This window comes from Tympanuchus pallidicinctus, unplaced genomic scaffold, assembly GCF_026119805.1.
Source record: "Tympanuchus pallidicinctus isolate F22 unplaced genomic scaffold, pur_lepc_1.0 scaffold5, whole genome shotgun sequence".
In the NCBI taxonomy this organism is placed as follows: Eukaryota; Metazoa; Chordata; class Aves; order Galliformes; family Phasianidae; genus Tympanuchus; species Tympanuchus pallidicinctus.
The window spans coordinates 42700374-42721557 of NW_026294769.1; the positions used below are offsets into that span (position 1 = coordinate 42700374).

Sequence of the window (21184 nt, forward strand, 5' to 3'; positions counted from 1 at the left end):
AAGCAACTAATAAAAAAAAAGCTGGTAACATATTTGATTACAGTAGAGACTTTGAAAAGGAATAATGTTAGGTGCAAGGGGCTTCTTCAGTTTAGAAGAGAGACATAACCAAAACCAGCTGGATGGACTCTAAAACCAATTAAGCAATAAACCAAAATGAGGTATTTGATTAAGTGAGCGTAACCAGCAGCCGAAAGAAACTGGCAAAAGAATTTCTCTTTTGAAAAAGAAGGGAGGACTTTAAATAAGTTTCACTCAAGCAGAAGTTATTGATATGATGAAATGTATTTTATTGCTGAAATTTAACAAGGCTTAGAAGTAAGTCCAGAAGATTTTATGAGTCTTTTTGCTCTTAAATCTGCTCCGCTGCTACTAAAAGAGAAAGAACATTAAATGTCATCAGTGAAATAGATGTTCTTGACATCAAAATATGCCAGACCTGTATTTAGAGGCTTAATAAATATAGTAAAATGTCTATTATACCATTGTAAAGGACATTATTTCGTTGCAGTGTATTAGTGACCCAGCTTCAACACACTGTCAAATATAAGAATATATTTGAACTGAAAAAGAGGTTATGATATAGATCTTTTTGCTTTATTGTTTAGCTTGAATTTTCCTCTTTTTGAACAAATTGTATCTCTCTGTTTCCTAAAAAGCACGTGTTCAACACAAGCAGGAACAGTAATGAACAGCCAAACTACGTGTACAGCGGAAACAAAACTATATCATGGTTTTGTTGTCTTGCTTAACTATACCACTAGGGGATAAACTTACTACAGTATCAAATTCACTCATGACTTGCACCTCCTGTGTCCCAGTAGTACAGCCTAGCTGCAGAAACCATCTTCTGTATCAAACTTTGTGCTTTCGCGTTGCTTTTCTCATTTAATATTCTGTAAGGAGGCCTTCTTTAGTCCCCAAAGAAGAGAGTTGTCATGGAAGAATGTAGAATGAAATTAACTTTGTTTCATGCTGAACATGAATACGAATGATTTACACAACGATGTGTGGTAAAACTGACAGTAGTGCTTTATCCATCTTTATTAGTAATTATAGCAAAAAAAGGACTGCTTCTCACTAAAGTGGAAATGTCAAAGGGATTCACTTTTAATGAAGTAGCTGTAAATATTTGCAAGATAAAATGATGAGTCAGTCTCACAGATTTGCTTTAATTATAGATTAATTTATGCTAATCCAAAAATCTGCTGCTGAACTGGTATTCTTTAGTATAAGGTATGAAACCAGCAATACCTGATTTTGAGTTTCTTGCCATTATTAATTAAGTCAGTATTAATCATACTACCACAGCCCAGGGCAAAATTTACTTTTTAATAAACATGACAGAATTACCTCTCTGTGCTTTTATTTGGAGTTTGGCACAATCTAATTTCTCAAGCAAATAATGCTAACGGGCTTTTAATCAGCAGAATTTTAAAGGAGATCTGTTTAACTTCAGTTCTCTACCAAAAAAAAATTAAAAAAAAACTCTAGAAAAAAAAAAGGGCATAGTAACTTAAACTGTCCATTGACTTCTGCTTTCCAGTCTGACAGCGAAGCAGTATGCAGAAAGACGGTATTTCCTGTTTTCTTCAGAAGCTTGAAAAGACCCAGTTTTGAAAAGTGAAAGCATAAACTGATCACAAGTGCCACTCAAACAATAGGCACAGTACATATTGTTGAAGTAAAACTTTAGATATCACAGGTTTTTCTATTTTTAATAATCTTCAGGCAGTTTCCCAAAGTGACAAAAATTCTGCATTTGCAGGGAAGAAATGCAGAAATCCTAGACCTTTCTTACATAGCCAGAGTATTGAGAAAAATACATTCTCTAATACTAAAGCACTCAAGATTTTTGTAATGTATGAAAAATTATAAAGTAATTTTTTTCCCACAAGATTAATATATCCATGTATAATACTACTAGAATAAATTAAAAAGGGAAGGATAAAATGAACACAATGCAAACTGAACTGCACTGAATATCACAAGAACCTTAAGACATAGAAAACTAAGTCTACAGAGTAGCTTAAAGATAGAAGTATTCAAAATGTTGACAAAGAAAAATAAAATATATTACTATTAGTAAACAAAGCAAAAACTATTCAGAAATTAAATTAATTTCAATATTTCCAAGATAAGGACTTCTTGGATGAAGTAGTAATAGGAAAGAAGAAGGAAAAAAAAAAAAAAAAAAGGTGTGATTCATGTGTTATGACCACATAGCAAAAGGTTTTATTATTTTTGCTGCTACTAAGCTCCAAAATAAAAACCACCTAAAAACCTCCTTCTACTGTTAAACCACAAAAAATAGAATAACTATATCCCTTCAGTAATAATCATGCCCCACTCTATTTAATCTTCCTGCCAATCAGAACTCAATAGACTTGGAAATATCCTTTCAACAACCACCGTAAAATTAGAAGGGACCAGCACAAGGTAAGTCCCCAGACAACCCTCTCTTCAGACTGGAAAAGGACACACCCCTGACGAGATAAGTAGTACAAATTCATCTTTCAAGCAGATATTATTACAAATTAATTATCTCTCACAAATAGATTCCTTCATCAGGAAACGTCAAGTCAAAGACTAGTATCACAGATTGCATACAATACAAAATCAAGAAAAAAGGGAGGTGCTCTTGTGAGCACCTCCCCTACTTCACTGAGGCGTGCCACTCTTCCCACAATTAACAGACTAACAGTAATATCATAACGGATAGAGAATGTTCCAATAAGTGGACTCAGGCAGGGATTCTCCTTTGCTCCACAAAAAGCCTTTATATCTCCACATTCAGAAAATCTCTGCAGCCACTGAGGTTGTCTCTCAGGGGAAGGGCTACTCCCCGCATAAACATCATTCTGGCATTCTCCTCATCTTACTGCCCATCCTCATTGTCACTGTACAGTAATGCCAGAAAGTAGGCATAGTTGTCTTCCCTCCAAATGCACCAGTGCTGCAGACTCAGTCGGGGCAAGAGCCAAAAGAGCACTCCTTCGAGCCGGAGTTGAACCAGCGACCTAAGGATGGCCGTGCAAGGGAGCCTACAGTCCTCCGCTCTACCAGCTGAGCTATCGAAGGAATCACAGGGACCTGCCCTGCACCACACCCTTCATGCTCCCATCTGCCTTATTCCCACGGCCATAACACAGCACAACAACGCCTCTGCTTCCACTGCACACCCAGACACGCTCACCTCCGACAGCACTGCACCTTTCTGAGTACTTCATGCACTCCCCTCACTAGCAGCACTTCCTGAAAACCAACACAGCTTTCCATTTCACTCTCCTCGTTGCCAGAAACACAGGACGCACATCCCTGAGATACTTCGCCCTGTTACACTCCACTCACTTTTGTCATCTGCTCAGGCACCTCATCATAATTCATCCACTCATCCGACTCCTCTACAGTCTCAGAACAACTGGAAACACCCTGCACAGTATCCCCATCCCCTCTATTTCAAGCTCCGTGCTACATGTTGTGCTGAGATCATTCTAAGGCAGCCTGCACTTGTAAGAAGACTTGGCTATTACTTAGAGGTTTTCCAGGGCTTTTGCTGCTAAAGCTCAAGTCAGCCTGCAGACAGCCCTTCTAGACACAATTGCACTGGTCTATTCCCCTGAAAGAAGGAAGCCAGTTTCTCCACAAATTTTTAGCAGCTCACTGCTTTAGGGAGGTTCATTGTTCCTTATTCTTCTCAGAAATTCAAGGGGAAAATGCAGAATCCTATTGGTCAGGAACAATTCCAGTCTGCGCTCGCAATAAGAGGCTGCTTTACTCCAGAGAAAAATCTCATGTTGCCATGCTGTGGATAAGCCCATACTGATGGATCCTTTCTTGCATGTGAGCGCGATTGCCTGATAAAAATCGTGCCAGCATGCTGGCGTTCTCCATTTTCAGAGCTACCAAGTTGGTTTTCGACACAAAGGCTCCAAATGGGCATGGTGTTCCTGCTACCATTGCAGAAGCGATGAGGAACTGCAGGGAAACAATTACTTTGCTCCAGACCCCATTACGTCCTTCAACAAGTTGCTTTCAGGAGCTCTGTCCATCCTCTGTAGCCCAGCACACAGAGGTCTCCCGATACAGCTCCAGAGGCCATACTGTCAATTCTGCCAAGAATGCAGGCAAGAGGATGAAAAGCATTGGAGAATGCGGGCATCGATCCCGCTGCCTCTCGCATGCTAAGCGAGCGCTCTACCACTTGAGCTAATTCCCCAGCACACAGCCTGCACATCACCTCCCCTCAGCCCTCATACAGCAACCTCTCAGCCACATGGCCCTGCACACAACTCTTGACCACCCTGCACCCTTCTTCACAAAACCAACAACCACTCCCAATTTACAGGTGCTGGTGCAGCTCCCTCCAAACACACAGGTGCTCAAGGCCAACACCACCTGCCCTGTCTTCTGCAGAATCCACCACAGAGCAACGGCCTCTTCTTCACGGCCCGCCAGAGCTCCAGCCTCCGATCCCATCAAAAGCAAGATGCGTGGCCACGTTCCAAATGCACCAGTGCTGCAGACTCAGTCGGGGCAAGAGCCAAAAGAGCACTCCTTCGAGCCGGAGTTGAACCAGCGACCTAAGGATGGCCGTGCAAGGGAGCCTACAGTCCTCCGCTCTACCAGCTGAGCTATCGAAGGAATCACAGGGACCTGCCCTGCACCACACCCTTCATGCTCCCATCTGCATTATTCCTATGGCCATAATGCAGCACAACAACGCCTCTGCTCCCACTCTACACGCAGACACACTCACCTCCTACAGCACTGCACCTTCAACGGGACTTCATGTACTCACTTCTCTAGTAGCACCACCCGAAAAACAGCACAGCCTTCCTTTTCACTCTTCGTGTTGCCAGAACCTCAGGAAACTCAGCCCCAAGAAACTAAACTCCTCCCAATCACACTCCAATCACTTTTGACCTCTGCTCAGCCACCTCATCATCATTCATCCACTCACCTGCCTCCTCCGCGCTCGCAGAACATCTGGAACAATCCTGCACAAAATCCCCTTTTTTGCACGCTCCGCACTCCATGCTGTGCTGCTATCCTTCTATAGACAAACTCCACCTGTAAGAAGGTTTGGGTATCCAGAAGAGGGCTTCAGCTGCATTTGTAGCCAAAGTTGAAGCCAGCCACCAAACAGAGACTGCTCAGCCCCCTTGGACACATTTCTCCCACTTGGTTCTCTCAATGATAGAATCTTAATATCACCATTTCTTGTTAACAGCTCTACGCTCCAGCGAGGTTCGCAGTGGTTTCTTCCTCACACAAATTCCAGAGTAAAATCCAAAATACTGTTTGCAGGAAACATTCCAGTCTGTGCTCACAATAAGGAGTTCTGGTTCTCTCTCAAAAAAAAACCAAATGAAAACAACTCATATTTCCATGTTGTGGATAAGCCCACATTGATAGATCTGTCCTTGCACGTAAGTGCTACTGCCCCAAAAACATCCTGCTGGCGTGCTTCCTCAACTTTCAAACCTAACAAGTCGTCTTTGTAAACGGAAGCCCCAAAGCGGGCATGGTGCTCTTGCTGACATTGCCCAAGTGATGAGATCATGCTGAGAAGCACTTTCTTTGCTCCAGACCCCATTCTGTACTTCAACAAGTTGCCTCCTGGACCTCTCTTCGTCTTCTGAAGTACGGGCATGCAGATGTCTCGGGACAGAACCCCAGAGGCCAGCGTGTCCCCTCATGATAAGAGCGCAGGCAAGAGGATGAAAAGCATTGGAGAATGCGGGCATCGATCCCGCTGCCTCTCGCATGCTAAGCGAGCGCTCTACCACTTGAGCTAATTCCCCAGCACACAGCCTGCACATCACCTCCCCTCAGCCCTCATACAGCAACCTCTCAGCCACATGGCCCTGCACACAACTCTTGACCACCCTGCACCCTTCTTCACAAAACCAACAACCACTCCCAATTTACAGGTGCTGGTGCAGCTCCCTCCAAACACACAGGTGCTCAAGGCCAACACCACCTGCCCTGTCTTCTACAGAATCCACCACAGAGCAACGGCCTCTTCTCCACGGCCCGCCAGAGCTCCAGCCTCCGATCCCATCAAAAGCAAGATGCGTGGCCACGTTCCAAATGCACCAGTGCTGCAGACTCAGTCGGGGCAAGAGCCAAAAGAGCACTCCTTCGAGCCGGAGTTGAACCAGCGACCTAAGGATGGCCGTGCAAGGGAGCCTACAGTCCTCCGCTCTACCAGCTGAGCTATCGAAGGAATCACAGGGACCTGCCCTGCACCACACCCTTCATGCTCCCATCTGCATTATTCCCACGGCCATAACGCAGCACAACAACGCCTCTGCTTCAATTGCACACCCAGACACGCTCACCTCCGACAGCACTGCACTTTTCTGAGTACTTCATGCACTCCCCTCACTAGCAGCACTTCCTGAAAACCAACACAGCTTTCCATTTCTCTCTCCTCGTTGCCAGAAACACAGGACGCACATCCCTGAGATACTTCGCCCTGTTACACCCCACTCACTCTTGTCATCTGCTCAGCCACCTCATCATCATTCATCCACTCATCCGACTCCTCTACAGTCTCAGAACAACTGGAAACACCCTGCACAGTATCCCCATCCCCTCTATTTCAAGCTCCGTGCTACATGTTGTGCTGAGATCATTCTAAGGCAGCCTGCACTTGTAAGAAGACTTGGCTATTACTTAGAGGTTTTCCAGGGCTTTTGCTGCTAAAGCTCAAGTCAGCCTGCAGACAGCCCTTCTAGACACAATTGCACTGGTCTATTCCCCTGAAAGAAGGAAGCCAGTTTCTCCACAAATTTTTAGCAGCTCACTGCTTTAGGGAGGTTCACTGTTCCTTATTCTTCTCAGAAATTCAAGGGGAAAATGCAGAATCCTATTGGTCAGGAACAATTCCAGTCTGTGCTCGCAATAAGAGGCTGCTTTACTCCAGAGAAAAATCTCATGTTGCCATGCTGTGGATAAGCCCATACTGATGGATCCTTTCTTGCATGTGAGCGCGATTGCCTGATAAAAATCGTGCCAGCATGCTGGCGTTCTCCATTTTCAGAGCTACCAAGTTGGTTTTGAACACAAAGGCTCCAAATGGGCATGGTGTTCCTGCCACCATTGCAGAAGCGATGAGGAACTGCAGGGAAACAATTACTTTGCTCCAGACCCCATTATGTCCTTCAACAAGTTGCTTTCAGGAGCTCTGTCCATCCTCTGTAGCCCAGCACACAGAGGTCTCCCGATACAGCTCCAGAGGCCAGCGTGTCCCCTTATGATAAGAGCGCAGGCAAGAGGATGAAAAGCATTGGAGAATGCGGGCATCGATCCCGCTGCCTCTCGCATGCTAAGCGAGCGCTCTACCACTTGAGCTAATTCCCCAGCACACAGCCTGCACATCACCTCCCCTCAGCCCTCATACAGCAACCTCTCAGCCACATGGCCCTGCACACAACTCTTGACCACCCTGCACCCTTCTTCACAAAACCAACAACCACTCCCAATTTACAGGTGCTGGTGCAGCTCCCTCCAAACACACAGGAGCTCAAGGCCAACACCACCTGCCCTGTCTTCTGCAGAATCCACCACAGAGCAACGGCCTCTTCTCCACGGCCCGCCAGAGCTCCAGCCTCCGATCCCATCAAAAGCAAGATGCGTGGCCAGCGTTCCAAATGCACCAGTGCTGCAGACTCAGTTGGGGCAAGAGCCAAAAGAGCACTCCTTCGAGCCGGAGTTGAACCAGCGACCTAAGGATGGCCGTGCAAGGGAGCCTACAGTCCTCCGCTCTACCAGCTGAGCTATCGAAGGAATCACAGGGACCTGCCCTGCACCACATCCTTCATGCTCCCATCCGCATTATTCCTATGGCCATAATGCAGCACAGCCACGCCTCTGCTCCCACTCCACACCCAGACACACTCACCTCCTACAGCTGTGCACCTTCAACGGGACTTCATGTACTCACTTCTCTAGTAGCACCACCCGAAAAACAGCACAGCCTTCCTTTTCACTCTTCGTGTTGCCAGAACCTCAGGAAACTCAGCCCCAAGAAACTAATCTCCACCCAATCACACTCCAATCACTTTTGACCTCTGCTCAGCCACCTCATCATCATTCATCCTCTCACCTGCCTCCTCTGTGCTCGCAGAATATCTGGAACAATCCTGCACAAAATCCCCTTTTTTGCACGCTCCGCACTCCATGCTGTGCTGCTATCCTTCTATAGACAAACTCCACCTGTAAGAAGGTTTGGGTATCCAGAAGAGGGCTTCAGCTGCATTTGTAGCCAAAGTTGAAGCCTGCCAGCAAACAGAGACTGCTCAGCCCCCTTGGACACATTTCTCCCACTTGGTTCTCTCAATGATAGAATCTTAATATCACCATTTCTTGTTAACAGCTCTATGCTCCAGCGAGGTTCGCAGTGGTTTCTTCCTCACACAAATTCCAGAGTAAAATCCAAAATACTGTTTGCAGGAAACATTCCAGTCTGTGCTCACAATAAGGAGTTCTGGTTCTCTCTCAAAAAAAAACCAAATGAAAACAACTCATATTTCCATGTTGTGGATAAGCCCACATTGATAGATCTGTCCTTGCACGTAAGTGCTACTGCCCCAAAAACATCCTGCTGGCGTGCTTCCTCAACTTTCAAACCTAACAAGTCGTCTTTGTAAACGGAAGCCCCAAAGCGGGCATGGTGCCCTTGCTGACATTGCCCAAGTGATGAGATCATGCTGAGAAGCACTTTCTTTGCTCCAGACCCCATTCTGTACTTCAACAAGTTGCCTCCTGGACCTCTCTTCGTCTTCTGAAGTACGGGGACGCAGATGTCTCGGGACAGAACCCCAGAGGCCAGCGTGTCCCCTCATGATAAGAGCGCAGGCAAGAGGATGAAAAGCATTGGAGAATGCGGGCATCGATCCCACTGCCTCTCGCATGCTAAGCGAGCGCTCTACCACTTGAGCTAATTCCCCAGCACACAGCCTGCACATCACCTCCCCTCAGCCCTCATACAGCAACCTCTCAGCCACATGGCCCTGCACACAACTCTTGACCACCCTGCACCCTTCTTCACAAAACCAACAACCACTCCCAATTTACAGGTGCTGGTGCAGCTCCCTCCAAACACACAGGTGCTCAAGGCCAACACCACCTGCCCTGTCTTCTACAGAAAACACCACAGAGCAACGGCCTCTTCTCCACGGCCCGCCAGAGCTCCAGCCTCCGATCCCATCAAAAGCAAGATGGTGGCCACGTTCCAAATGCACCAGTGCTGCAGACTCAGTCGGGGCAAGAGCCAAAAGAGCACTCCTTCGAGCCGGAGTTGAACCAGCGACCTAAGGATGGCCGTGCAAGGGAGCCTACAGTCCTCCGCTCTACCAGCTGAGCTATCGAAGGAATCACAGGGACCTGCCCTGCACCACACCCTTCATGCTCCCATCTGCATTATTCCCACAGCCATAACACAGCACAACAACGCCTCTGCTTCCACTGCACACCCAGACACGCTCACCTCCGACAGCACTGCACTTTTCTGAGTACTTCATGCACTCCCCTCACTAGCAGCACTTCCTGAAAACCAACACAGCTTTCCATTTCTCTCTCCTCGTTGCCAGAAACACAGGACGCACATCCCTGAGATACTTCGCCCTGTTACACCCCACTCACTCTTGTCATCTGCTCAGCCACCTCATCATCATTCATCCACTCATCTGACTCCTCTACAGTCTCAGAACAACTGGAAACACCCTGCACAGTATCCCCATCCCCTCTATTTCAAGCTCCGTGCTACATGTTGTGCTGAGATCATTCTAAGGCAGCCTGCACTTGTAAGAAGACTTGGCTATTACTTAGAGGTTTTCCAGGGCTTTTGCTGCTAAAGCTCAAGTCAGCCTGCAGACAGCCCTTCTAGACACAATTGCACTGGTCTATTCCCCTGAAAGAAGGAAGCCAGTTTCTCCACAAATTTTTAGCAGCTCACTGCTTTAGGGAGGTTCACTGTTCCTTATTCTTCTCAGAAATTCAAGGGGAAAATGCAGAATCCTATTGGTCAGGAACAATTCCAGTCTGTGCTCGCAATAAGAGGCTGCTTTACTCCAGAGAAAAATCTCATGTTGCCATGCTGTGGATAAGCCCATACTGATGGATCCTTTCTTGCATGTGAGCGCGATTGCCTGATAAAAATCGTGCCAGCATGCTGGCGTTCTCCATTTTCAGAGCTACCAAGTTGGTTTTGAACACAAAGGCTCCAAATGGGCATGGTGTTCCTGCCACCATTGCAGAAGCGATGAGGAACTGCAGGGAAACAATTACTTTGCTCCAGACCCCATTACGTCCTTCAACAAGTTGCTTTCAGGAGCTCTGTCCATCCTCTGTAGCCCAGCACACAGAGGTCTCCCGATACAGCTCCAGAGGCCAGCGTGTCCCCTTATGATAAGAGCGCAGGCAAGAGGCTGAAAAGCATTGGAGAATGCGGGCATCGATCCCGCTGCCTCTCGCATGCTAAGCGAGCGCTCTACCACTTGAGCTAATTCCCCAGCACACAGCCTGCACATCACCTCCCCTCAGCCCTCATACAGCAACCTCTCAGCCACATGGCCCTGCACACAACTCTTGACCACCCTGCACCCTTCTTCACAAAACCAACAACCACTCCCAATTTACAGGTGCTGGTGCAGCTCCCTCCAAACACACAGGTGCTCAAGGCCAACACCACCTGCCCTGTCTTCTGCAGAATCCACCACAGAGCAACGGCCTCTTCTCCACGGCCCGCCAGAGCTCCAGCCTCCGATCCCATCAAAAGCAAGATGGTGGCCACGTTCCAAATGCACCAGTGCTGCAGACTCAGTCGGGGCAAGAGCCAAAAGAGCACTCCTTCGAGCCGGAGTTGAACCAGCGACCTAAGGATGGCCGTGCAAGGGAGCCTACAGTCCTCCGCTCTACCAGCTGAGCTATCGAAGGAATCACAGGGTCCTGCCCTGCACCACACCCTTCATGCTCCCATCTGCATTATTCCTATGGCCATAATGCAGCACAACCAAGCCTCTGCTCCCACTGCACACCCAGACACACTCATCTCCTACAGCTCTGCACCTTCAACGGGACTTCATGTACTCACTTCTCTAGTAGCACCACCCGAAAAACAGCACAGCCTTCCTTTTCACTCTTCGTGCTGCCAGAACCTCAGGAAACTCAGCCCCAAGAAACTAATCTCCACCCAATCACGCTCCAATCACTTTTGCCCTCTGCTCAGCCACCTCATCATCATTCATCCACTCACCTGCCTCCTCCGCGCTCGCAGAACAACTGGAACAATCCTGCACAAAATCCCCTTTTTTGCACGCTCCGCACTCCATGCTGTGCTGCTATCTTTCTATAGACAAACTCCACCTGTAAGAAGGTTTGGGTATCCAGAAGAGGGCTTCAGCTGCATTTGTAGCCAAAGTTGAAGCCTGCCAGCAAACCGAGACTGCTCAGCCCCCTAGGACACATTTCTCCCACTTTGTTCTCTCAATGATAGAATCTTAATATCACCATTTCTTGTTAACAGCTCTACGCTCCAGCGAGGTTCGCAGTGGTTTCTTCCTCACACAAATTCCAGAGTAAAATCCAAAATACTGTTTGCAGGAAACATTCCAGTCTGTGCTCACAATAAGGAGTTCTGGTTCTCGCTCAAAAAAAACCAAATGAAAACAACTCATATTTCCATGTTGTGGATAAGCCCACATTGATAGATCTGTCCTTGCACGTAAGTGCTACTGCCCCAAAAACATCCTGCTGGCGTGCTTCCTCAACTTTCAAATCTAACAAGTCGTCTTTGTAAACGGAAGCCCCAAAGCGGGCATGGTGCCCTTGCTGACATTGCCCAAGTGATGAGATCATGCTGAGAAGCACTTTCTTTGCTCCAGACCCCATTCTGTACTTCAACAAGTTGCCTCCTGGACTTCTCTTCGTCTTCTGAAGTACGGGCACGCAGATGTCTCGGGACAGAACCCCAGAGGCCAGCGTGTCCCCTCATGATAAGCGCGCAGGCAAGAGGATGAAAAGCATTGGAGAATGCGGGCATCGATCCCGCTGCCTCTCGCATGCTAAGCGAGCGCTCTACCACTTGAGCTAATTCCCCAGCACACAGCCTGCACATCACCTCCCCTCAGCCCTCATACAGCAACCTCTCAGCCACATGGCCCTGCACACAACTCTTGACCACCCTGCACCCTTCTTCACAAAACCAACAACCACTCCCAATTTACAGGTGCTGGTGCAGCTCCCTCCAAACGCACAGGTGCTCAAGGCCAACACCACCTGCCCTATCTTCTGCAGAATCCACCACAGAGCAACATCCTCTTCTCCACGGCCCGCCAGAGCTCCAGCCTCCGATCCCATCAAAAGCAAGATGCGTGGCCAGCGTTCCAAATGCACCAGTGCTGCAGACTCAGTCGGGGCAAGAGCCAAAAGAGCACTCCTTCGAGCCGGAGTTGAACCAGCGACCTAAGGATGGCCGTGCAAGGGAGCCTACAGTCCTCCGCTCTACCAGCTGAGCTATCGAAGGAATCACAGGGTGCTGCCCTGCACCACACCCTTCATGCTCCCATCCGCATTATTCCTATGGCCATAATGCAGCACAACAACGCCTCTGCTTCCACTGCACACCCAGACACGCTCACCTCCGACAGCACTGCGCCTTTCTGAGTACTTCATGCACTCCCCTCACTAGCAGCACTTCCTGAAAACCTACACAGCTTTCCATTTCACTCTCCTCATTGCCAGAAACACAGGACGCACATCCCTGAGATACTTCGCCCTGTTACACCCCACTCACTTTTGTCATCTGCTCAGCCACCTCATCATCATTCATCCACTCATCTGACTCCTCTACAGTCTCAGAACAACTGGAAACACCCTGCACAGTATCCCCATCCCCTCTATTTCAAGCTCCGTGCTACATGTTGTGCTGAGATCATTCTAAGGCAGCCTGCACTTGTAAGAAGACTTGGCTATTACTTAGAGGTTTTCCAGGGCTTTTGCTGCTAAAGCTCAAGTCAGCCTGCAGACAGCCCTTCTAGACACAATTGCACTGGTCTGTTCCCCTGAAAGAAGGAAGCCAGTTTCTCCACAAATTTTTAGCAGCTCACTGCTTTAGGGAGGTTCACTGTTCCTTATTCTTCTCAGAAATTCAAGGGGAAAATGCAGAATCCTATTGGTCAGGAACAATTCCAGTCTGTGCTCGCAATAAGAGGCTGCTTTACTCCAGAGAAAAATCTCATGTTGCCATGCTGTGGATAAGCCCATACTGATGGATCCTTTCTTGCATGTGAGCGCGATTGCCTGATAAAAGTCCTGCTGGCATGCTAGTGTTCTCCATTTTCAGAGCTACCAAGTTGGTTTTGAACACAAAGGCTCCAAATGGGCATGGTGTTCCTGCCACCATTGCAGAAGCGATGAGATGATGCTGAGAAGCACTTTCTTTGCTAAAGATCCCATTTAATACTTCATCAAATTGCTTTCAGGAGTTCTCTCTATTCTCTGTAGCCAGAGTTGTAGCTCACACAACATCACTTTTTTTTCCCAAGCTCTACACTCCTTGCTGTGCTGTGATCATTTTAAGACAACCTCCACCTGTGTGAAGACCTGAGTATTACTTAGAAATTTTCCATGGCTTTTGCAGCTAATTTTCAAGTCCGCCTGCACACAGTCCCTGTGGACACAATTCCACTTCTTTGTTCTCTTGAGAGAAAGTGAGGCTCTCCATACTCTATGCTTTTCTGACAGTCACTATTCTTTCTTCTTCTCACAAATTCCCGTGTAAAATGCAGAATCTCATTTGTCGGGAAACATTCCAGTGTGTTCGCAATAAGGCATTCTGCTTCTCTCCAGTAAAAAATAACTCATTTTGCCATTCCATGGACAGTCTCATTTTGATCAATCTTTGATCCTTGCTGTCCAACCAATTCCTTTTCCAGAATATGGTCTTTCCATCAAATTTTGTTTCTCTGATTTGGAGGCTTAGATGTGGTGTGGGACACTGTCAGATGTTTTTCACAAGTCCAAGTAGATGATGTGAGTTTCTCCTCCTCCATCCATCAACACTGTAACCCTGTCATAGAAGACAATTCTGTCTTGTAGTTCTTGTCCTCACTCTTTCTGTTTTTTGGGCTGAACTTAATGGAGTTCTTTCTCTCATTCATGAGAATTACACATGCAGCATATAGATCTCTGTCCCACTACTAAATTATCACTGATTATTTTATGTTATCTTCATGTGTGGAGAGTTGTTTCGTTATTGTAATATTTTTAGTGAGTTTTCCCAAAACTGAAGAATATGTCTCCTGTTTTATTAACAGTACTTTGTTGAATGCTGTTAACATTATAAAGCAGTAATAAGCTATAGCAGCATGCAACTAGCATATTTTTCAGTCTTTGAAATTACATAGAGTTCAAATTATTATTTTTATGAGATCTGAGGGGATATGAAGAAGGCAGAAGAGGTCTTTGGGTCTGTTAGTTTTTTGGAGAATGACCAGAGATTGATTGCCTGATCCTTCTAGCCAATCACGAGTTTTGAGAGCAATGTCTCTCCTATTTTTCATTATAATTGCTAGGTTTTATTTTCAGCTAAGAAAAGGAATAGATTGCATAAGCTACTTAAATACTTGGATGGTACATTATGTCATTAGTCATGCAAGAATTAACTTGTTTCTCCAGTTTTCCTATTCCATTTTTTATTACGTTTAAGGTACCGTATGCACAGTATAGTAAATCTGGCTGAACATGAACTTATTTATTTTATTAGAGATATGTTTAAGGCGTTGTTATGATCTATGAGAAGATTATTTGAGTTCAGTGTACAGAACTGGAGAGACTGTTGGCAGAGGCTAATCCCAGGTTTATATCAGTCCTGATATCACCAAAATGTCTCCAAGACATAAACTTGCATCAAGAGCAAAGCAGTAGCATTTTACCAGGTGAATAATGTGTACTGAGACTTCAGCAGAAAGTCAAGCAGTACCCCTCTCAGAGGATAGATTTATTAAAGTAAATGTGGGCACACAGCCTTCGTATCACAATTTATTTACTTATTTACTTTCTCATTAATTCGTTGATTTGTTTGTTTGTTTTGGCATAATGGGCAGGAAGCACTCAGAAAGGACATTCACAAAATATCGCATTAACTGGGCTTAGGGGAGGATGGCGGAAGGGAACACACTACTCAATCGCTTTTAATGCCACTAGAGGTCAGCACTAGTCATTAAATAAAGGTGCTGGGAAAATCTTATTGCCACTGGTTCAAAGGGAGCGGAGATTTTCGACGAGATACACGTCTGTGCTTGTTCTGCAGGTACATGTGAGCTCACACTGCTCCAGCGTGCTTGGAAGCCAACCTTCCTTTCTCCAAAGCTGCATGTCCCCAGTGTTATTTGTGAACCTATGGTCCTGTGCTGCTGCTTACAAGTTGAAGCTGTACTTAGATGCCATAGCAATGAGTGCAGTCAGAGAAAAGTGACAGCACTGAGCTCTGTCCCAGCAAAGGCCTAAGCAGCACAGACAGCCCAAAGCAGTCAGCAATCAGCTTCTGCTGCACTGTTTCTGAAATGGGGCACTGGCAAATTAGGCCCAAAGGCAGGCATCAGAAATTGGGGCTAATTCACTGTGCCTTTCCATCATGTACTTCAGAAACATGCTCTTTCAACTCCTTCATTTGTTCTTCCTCATCACTGTCTAAGCTCCTGCAAACACAGATGTTGTTTACAAAATTTTAATATAGTTACTGTTGATAAACAATCAGACACTTGCTACAAAGATAATTGTGATGGGATAAACAATGTTTTTTTAAAAAAACTTTCACAAAATATTTATCTTCGTTGAAACCTGCTAATGGATGCAAATCACCTGATAAATGTACAATGTGCAATGTAGCGCAACAAATGGTTGTGATTTATTATTATGCTAAAATCTGTGCTTTCAGCATCTCTTCCTCAATGACCTTGGGAGCTGACTAAGTATCAAGGCACAACTGTCATGCTTAGTGTAAGCAGAACAATTCTTAAACAAACAAACAAAAAAACACCTTTCATTTGTAGTGGCATTTTCCTTTCACTGAATGCTCTGCATGCATTAGATCTGGAAATAAGATGGCCCAGGGTGAGCACCGTGTTCAAAATAATTGAGTCTATTTGCAATGCTTTATTTGTATCTTTGTAAATAAACATATATGTACACACTACAGATTTTTTTTTCCTTAGTGGTTTTTTTTTTTTTCCCTGTTTAAGAAAATTGGCCCTGAAATATCATCCTGACAAGAACCCTGACAATCCAGAGGCTGCCGAAAAATTTAAGGAGATTAACAATGCTCATGCAACACTGACTGATCTCTCCAAGAGAAACATATATGACAAGTATGGATCCTTGGGGCTCTACGTGGCAGAACAGTTTGGGGAGGAAAATGTTAACACGTATTTCATGCTCTCTAGCTGGTGGGCAAAGGTAAGTTGCTATTTTCTGTTGAAAAGTACTGCTATGCACACAGGTGCTTACATATACAAGGAACCCTTTGAAAAACATGGTATTTGATAGAGTAGGATCAGGATTTAAAATGCTAATAAAAGTGTAATTAAGCAATAATAAATATTGGAAAATAAAGAGTGGCAGATATACCATCAGCTCAGAAGAGAGCTAATATAAAATATCTTTTTCTTTCTAACTTGGTAAATAGTTGAATGCACATTTTGTAACACTTTCAGACATTAATTAGATTTGAATCTGGTGCTTCAGGTTAACTTTGACTTTCTTTTCTGTAATGACTAAATAAAAGTGACTCATTGTTCAAAAATGAGAAGGCCCACTTATGTGACAACCAGTTAATAAGTTATTACAGTACAAATATAGCTGTGTTCTTTGCTATATATAGCAGTCGGCATAAGTAAGCAATAATAATACATAACACTGTGGGATTATGGTGCCATGTATGTGCCCTGTCAGTCTGTGGTGAGGGGGTGAGAGAAGGGATGTGGAAGAAGTGAGAACTGGGGAGTGGAATAAGAGATCAGGAAAAGAAGAGCATGATGCATCAAATGCTGATATATTGTTCAAGGGAAAACACATCACGGAGTGCTCTAGTGATAAGAGTTGCATTTGTGTGCTCTATTATGTCACTGTTGTCCCCCAGTGTTTCTGTATGTCAAATTCTGGTGTTTCAGCAGAAATGAGATGTTACAGAAATGTAACAAACCAGCATGCAAAATTCATGCTCTCCCTACCAGTTCCCAGAAACAAAATGACCAGAAAGCAACGGCTTTGCTGGAACAAATGAAAAATGGTCTGAACTGCACGAAGCAAGCATGCTATGACAGCTCTGATCTGAGATCGGTGGAACACGCATTGTGTTCATGATGGGTCAGGCCAGTGCTTCACCACTCTTTGCAACAGGGAGATCACTTTGCGCAGTTCTGTGGGTCTGGGAAGCCATAATTTGTATGTTGGATCATATGGAAATGTTTCAAATGCAAAAAATTCCCAACGTTGACATGACAGCCATACAGCTGGAGTGGCCTCCTCAGAAGCTGCCTAGAGGCTGCCTACCTGCAGTTGCTGCAGCTAAATCCTTCTGCAGGCTGGACTCCCTCACTGCTGCTTTCTGTCACTGATGGATCCTTCCCTCTTCCCTTTGCTCTCCTTTCATACTCTTCTTCAACCTCTTTGTCATAGCTCTGGTGCCAGGAAGCATTCCCTCAGAGCTGAGAGAACAGCTGTATTGACTCCTCAAGCAGTCTTGATAAACAAGTTTTTCTTCACATCTAGATTTTATTTCCTCTTCTGCTTGCTGACTGTTAACAGATTTTATGAAGTGCAAGATCCTCTGTGGTTACCATATCAGGAACAGAAATAACTGCTTTGGCTTTGATTCATAAGAAGAGCAACAGAAACTGGAGAGAAACTAGTAAATCTCTAAGAGCTAAAGGAGTGTGTGGATAGATTGAAGGGAGCTATATCCTACAGATGAGAAGAGATACATTGAGTATTCCAGAAAAATCTGTCACTGCTTCCTGGGTTTTAAGAATTCTGCGCAGAATACCCAGGAGAAATCCAAAATATGCAACACCTGAGAATTGTTACCAGCAGTCTCTCTGTCCCTCCTCCATCCCGAAAACTTGCCACCTCTAAAGCACAGACAGGTCACCAAATGTTTTTTTTTTCTTTTTTTTCCAAGCTGAGGTCACTATTCCTCATCTCTTTTTTTCTCATGCACAAATGCTGGGTCAGTTTCAGATTTTTGTAAGATCTATCAGAATATTATTGAAATCTGACTGTAGATGATTTCTGTACTTCTAATTTCTTCCATTCTGGTCTGAAGAAGGTAGAGGCAACATCTTTTGCTCCTTATCTTCTTCAACTACCAAAATTCCTGGTAAATCCTCTTCCCTATCACACTCACACTCAGAAAATCGGACAATCACAAGGAGGTGCATCATTAGAAATAAAAAAAATCAAATGAAAAGAGAAATGCAAAGTGAAAATTACTTTTTTGGAAGTGTCAGTCTTCTTAGCAGTCATATTAATCTTGGAACATACTAACATGAATAATGGGTACTTGAATTGCTCATCCACTGGCAGGCAGAGGAGTTGTTCATTCAACTATTATAGCAAAAAACAATTTTCCCTCTTCTGCGAAGACAGCTTATTGATCACATTAGAGTTCCTGATTTACCAACTATGATATTTTAAATTTAAAAAAAAATTTGAACATTTAAAGTACTGTTAATAAATTCAAGTATATATTTGGCTTTATACACATTCATTCTTTTTTTCATTCTGTCAGTTGTGCTGATTTTTTTCTCCGTTATGCCATAAATGATAAACAGGTGTTTAACTTCTGTCAGGGATTCTGAGATTTCTAACAGTTTCAGATGTCAGATGGAAGGAAAACATTTTAAAACAGTATGTCTGAGTCCTTCTTGTCTTTTAAAGACATCTTGACCACTCTTTGTATATCTGTGAATGGAATGGATTATCATTGGCCTTGAGCCTGCAAACATATTAATAGTAAATATTATACATATAATGATCTTATTACCTTCAAAGCCCAAGTTAATGCTGCCTGAGACATAACTGTTATTTACACAGCTTCATTGTCAAAGTTTGACAATACTCTGGAATCTGGGCTTTATTTCTTCTTCACCAGCATATTTATTTATGAACATAACTGCAAGAGCATGTAAGTCAAACTGTGTGTAGTAAAGGACAGCCTGGATACCTATAACACTAAAGCTCGGATATATCTTCAAGCTAACTCATGCATATCTGGTGTCCACAAAGGTGTTCTGTCTTTATACATGCATATTCCACATATCAGCTGTAATTCCCCTTTCAGGAACGTCACTGGCTCTGCTTTTCTCTTATAATACTATGTCCATAAAGACATGTGGAGTCTTCCTCTTAACCACAAACACCTTGCTCAGGTCTGGGCACATGCCTCGGAAAACCAGAAGTCAGTGCCATCCTACAGACTCCCCTCCTGCAGCCCCTGTCCCACCATCACCATGTGGCACTCAGTGGAGTAGTGGAGCACAAATATTTGTGGAATTGTGCTGGAAATCCAGACAGTGACCTGATCTGCAGGAAGAAAACTGGCTGAGAGGTCTGGCTGAGATCACTGCTCTCAGCTCTAGGAGCCATGCTGGCTCTGCTAAAGCCTTCACACTTTGTGCACCAGGGACAACAGTGATCCTGTTGATGCTGGTGAGAACTTGTTACCAAAGTTCCCAGATCAAGAACCCACAGCCCAAAAAGTCTAATTTAGGAGCTGTCACCTCTGCTCCTGCGCAGGCTAAATAGAAGAAAGAAATACCTCCAATGGGCAACTCAAGTCCTCCCAGGGCTGAATCACCCTCTGGAAGAGCTTTTAACTTTCCATCACCTAGGTGGGAAGCTCATGGAGACTACAGTCCTAATTTAGATGCCTTAGTTTAGTGCCTAAAGTTATGTGGGATGCATCTGGGTCTTTGCTTCTTTTTCTCTTGGCTTTGTTATTGACAAGAACCTGCCAGTAAATAAGCATTTGAGAAAAAGAGCTTGGGCAAATGAGTCATTTTTAAGATGGAAATGAGTCATTTTAAGGTGGGTGCGGTTTTGCATACTGCCTGGAGGTGTTTTCCGAGGGCCGCCAGCTGAAGACAGACTTTGAGGAGTTGGGCATGCAGGGACCTGTTGGTTGGTGGCAGATGTGATCCTGAGCATCATATAGGAGCTGGTGGGTGAGGAGGGCTCTGGAAGGTCTGGTCCTTACTTAGGCCCCTGTCCAGCCTGCACTCCTCGGAGTGCCAAGCATGTGGGAGCCTGAGTTCCTTCGATGAGCCTCTTTGCAGAGGCTGCCACAAGTTTCAGGAAGGTCATTGCTCATGGAGTTTTCCTTTCTGTCCTTAACCCAGGGTCTCTTTGCAGTCTGTGGCCTCCTGACGGGCTGCTACCTCTGCTGCTGCCTCTGCTGCTGCTTCAACTGCTGCTGTGGAAAGTGCAAACCCAAAGCACCCGAAGGGGAAGAACAGGAGTTCTTCGTATCTCCAGAAGACTTGGAAGAGCAAATTAAGAATGACATGGAAAGAGGTGTGTGGCTTACTGTGCAGCAAAGCTGTTCAGAACCTGTAGGCCAGATGTTCTGCTTGTGATGTTCAGGCTGGCTCCAGACCCGGATGGAGATATATGCCAGTTCTCTTCAGCTAACATCATGACCAGATGAACTTCTCAAGTTGCGTGTTAATGAAAACCTAAATGTGGCACCAATAACTAAATATCTCCTTTAACTCCCATTAGACACAAACATTAGAAGTCCCAGGGCTCATCTGAAGAGTTGTTCACCCTCTAACCCACATACCCCTGTTGTTTCATATCCTAGATCCTGCATGTATGCATCAGGCTCTGCCTGGGCGAGTGCTTGCCACATCTCACCTGCCTGAATTAGCACATCCACTTTTCATTCAGGTAAAATCCACTGCTTACTGACATGGGCCAACCCATTCAAGAAAAGGCTAAAGAAAAGAAGCAGAGCTTCCATCAGTGAGGTTGTGCAGCAGCCTAAGAATGGCTGAATGGGAACTGCCCCCTCTACCTCAAGCTGCTCTCTGTTTTCTGCACTGGTAGTAGCAATTATGCTGTCATTCACCAAGAGCCAAATCTTGGATACAATCCAGATAAAAACTAATCCTCT

The 21184-nt window shown here is 45.1% G+C and overlaps 1 protein-coding gene and 13 non-coding genes across 14 annotated transcripts in view; 1 reads left to right on the plus strand and 13 right to left on the minus strand.

Moving 5' to 3' along the window:
* The window catches only part of DNAJC5B (DnaJ heat shock protein family (Hsp40) member C5 beta), a 30010-nt gene that overhangs the window by 3544 nt on the left and 5282 nt on the right, over window positions 1-21184 (plus strand). The window contains exons 3-4 of the mRNA XM_052704006.1: window positions 16254-16467; window positions 20409-20583. Coding sequence (XP_052559966.1) covers window positions 16254-16467; window positions 20409-20583 — 389 coding nt within the window. The remainder of the gene's footprint in view (window positions 1-16253; window positions 16468-20408; window positions 20584-21184) is intronic.
* TRNAY-GUA (transfer RNA tyrosine (anticodon GUA)) lies at window positions 2993-3081 on the minus strand. The gene is given in 2 exon segments: window positions 2993-3028; window positions 3045-3081. It is a non-coding gene; the product is annotated as a tRNA-Tyr (tRNA).
* Window positions 4147-4219, minus strand: TRNAA-AGC (transfer RNA alanine (anticodon AGC)). The gene has a single exon. It is a non-coding gene; the product is annotated as a tRNA-Ala (tRNA).
* Window positions 4556-4644, minus strand: TRNAY-GUA (transfer RNA tyrosine (anticodon GUA)). Its single transcript is given in 2 exon segments — window positions 4556-4591; window positions 4608-4644. It is a non-coding gene; the product is annotated as a tRNA-Tyr (tRNA).
* Window positions 5735-5807, minus strand: TRNAA-AGC (transfer RNA alanine (anticodon AGC)). The gene has a single exon. It is a non-coding gene; the product is annotated as a tRNA-Ala (tRNA).
* TRNAY-GUA (transfer RNA tyrosine (anticodon GUA)) lies at window positions 6144-6232 on the minus strand. The gene is given in 2 exon segments: window positions 6144-6179; window positions 6196-6232. It is a non-coding gene; the product is annotated as a tRNA-Tyr (tRNA).
* TRNAA-AGC (transfer RNA alanine (anticodon AGC)) lies at window positions 7299-7371 on the minus strand. Its single transcript has one exon. It is a non-coding gene; the product is annotated as a tRNA-Ala (tRNA).
* Window positions 7709-7797, minus strand: TRNAY-GUA (transfer RNA tyrosine (anticodon GUA)). Its single transcript is given in 2 exon segments — window positions 7709-7744; window positions 7761-7797. It is a non-coding gene; the product is annotated as a tRNA-Tyr (tRNA).
* On the minus strand, window positions 8888-8960 carry TRNAA-AGC (transfer RNA alanine (anticodon AGC)). The gene has a single exon. It is a non-coding gene; the product is annotated as a tRNA-Ala (tRNA).
* Window positions 9296-9384, minus strand: TRNAY-GUA (transfer RNA tyrosine (anticodon GUA)). The gene is given in 2 exon segments: window positions 9296-9331; window positions 9348-9384. It is a non-coding gene; the product is annotated as a tRNA-Tyr (tRNA).
* TRNAA-AGC (transfer RNA alanine (anticodon AGC)) lies at window positions 10451-10523 on the minus strand. The gene has a single exon. It is a non-coding gene; the product is annotated as a tRNA-Ala (tRNA).
* On the minus strand, window positions 10859-10947 carry TRNAY-GUA (transfer RNA tyrosine (anticodon GUA)). The gene is given in 2 exon segments: window positions 10859-10894; window positions 10911-10947. It is a non-coding gene; the product is annotated as a tRNA-Tyr (tRNA).
* TRNAA-AGC (transfer RNA alanine (anticodon AGC)) lies at window positions 12037-12109 on the minus strand. The gene has a single exon. It is a non-coding gene; the product is annotated as a tRNA-Ala (tRNA).
* TRNAY-GUA (transfer RNA tyrosine (anticodon GUA)) lies at window positions 12447-12535 on the minus strand. Its single transcript is given in 2 exon segments — window positions 12447-12482; window positions 12499-12535. It is a non-coding gene; the product is annotated as a tRNA-Tyr (tRNA).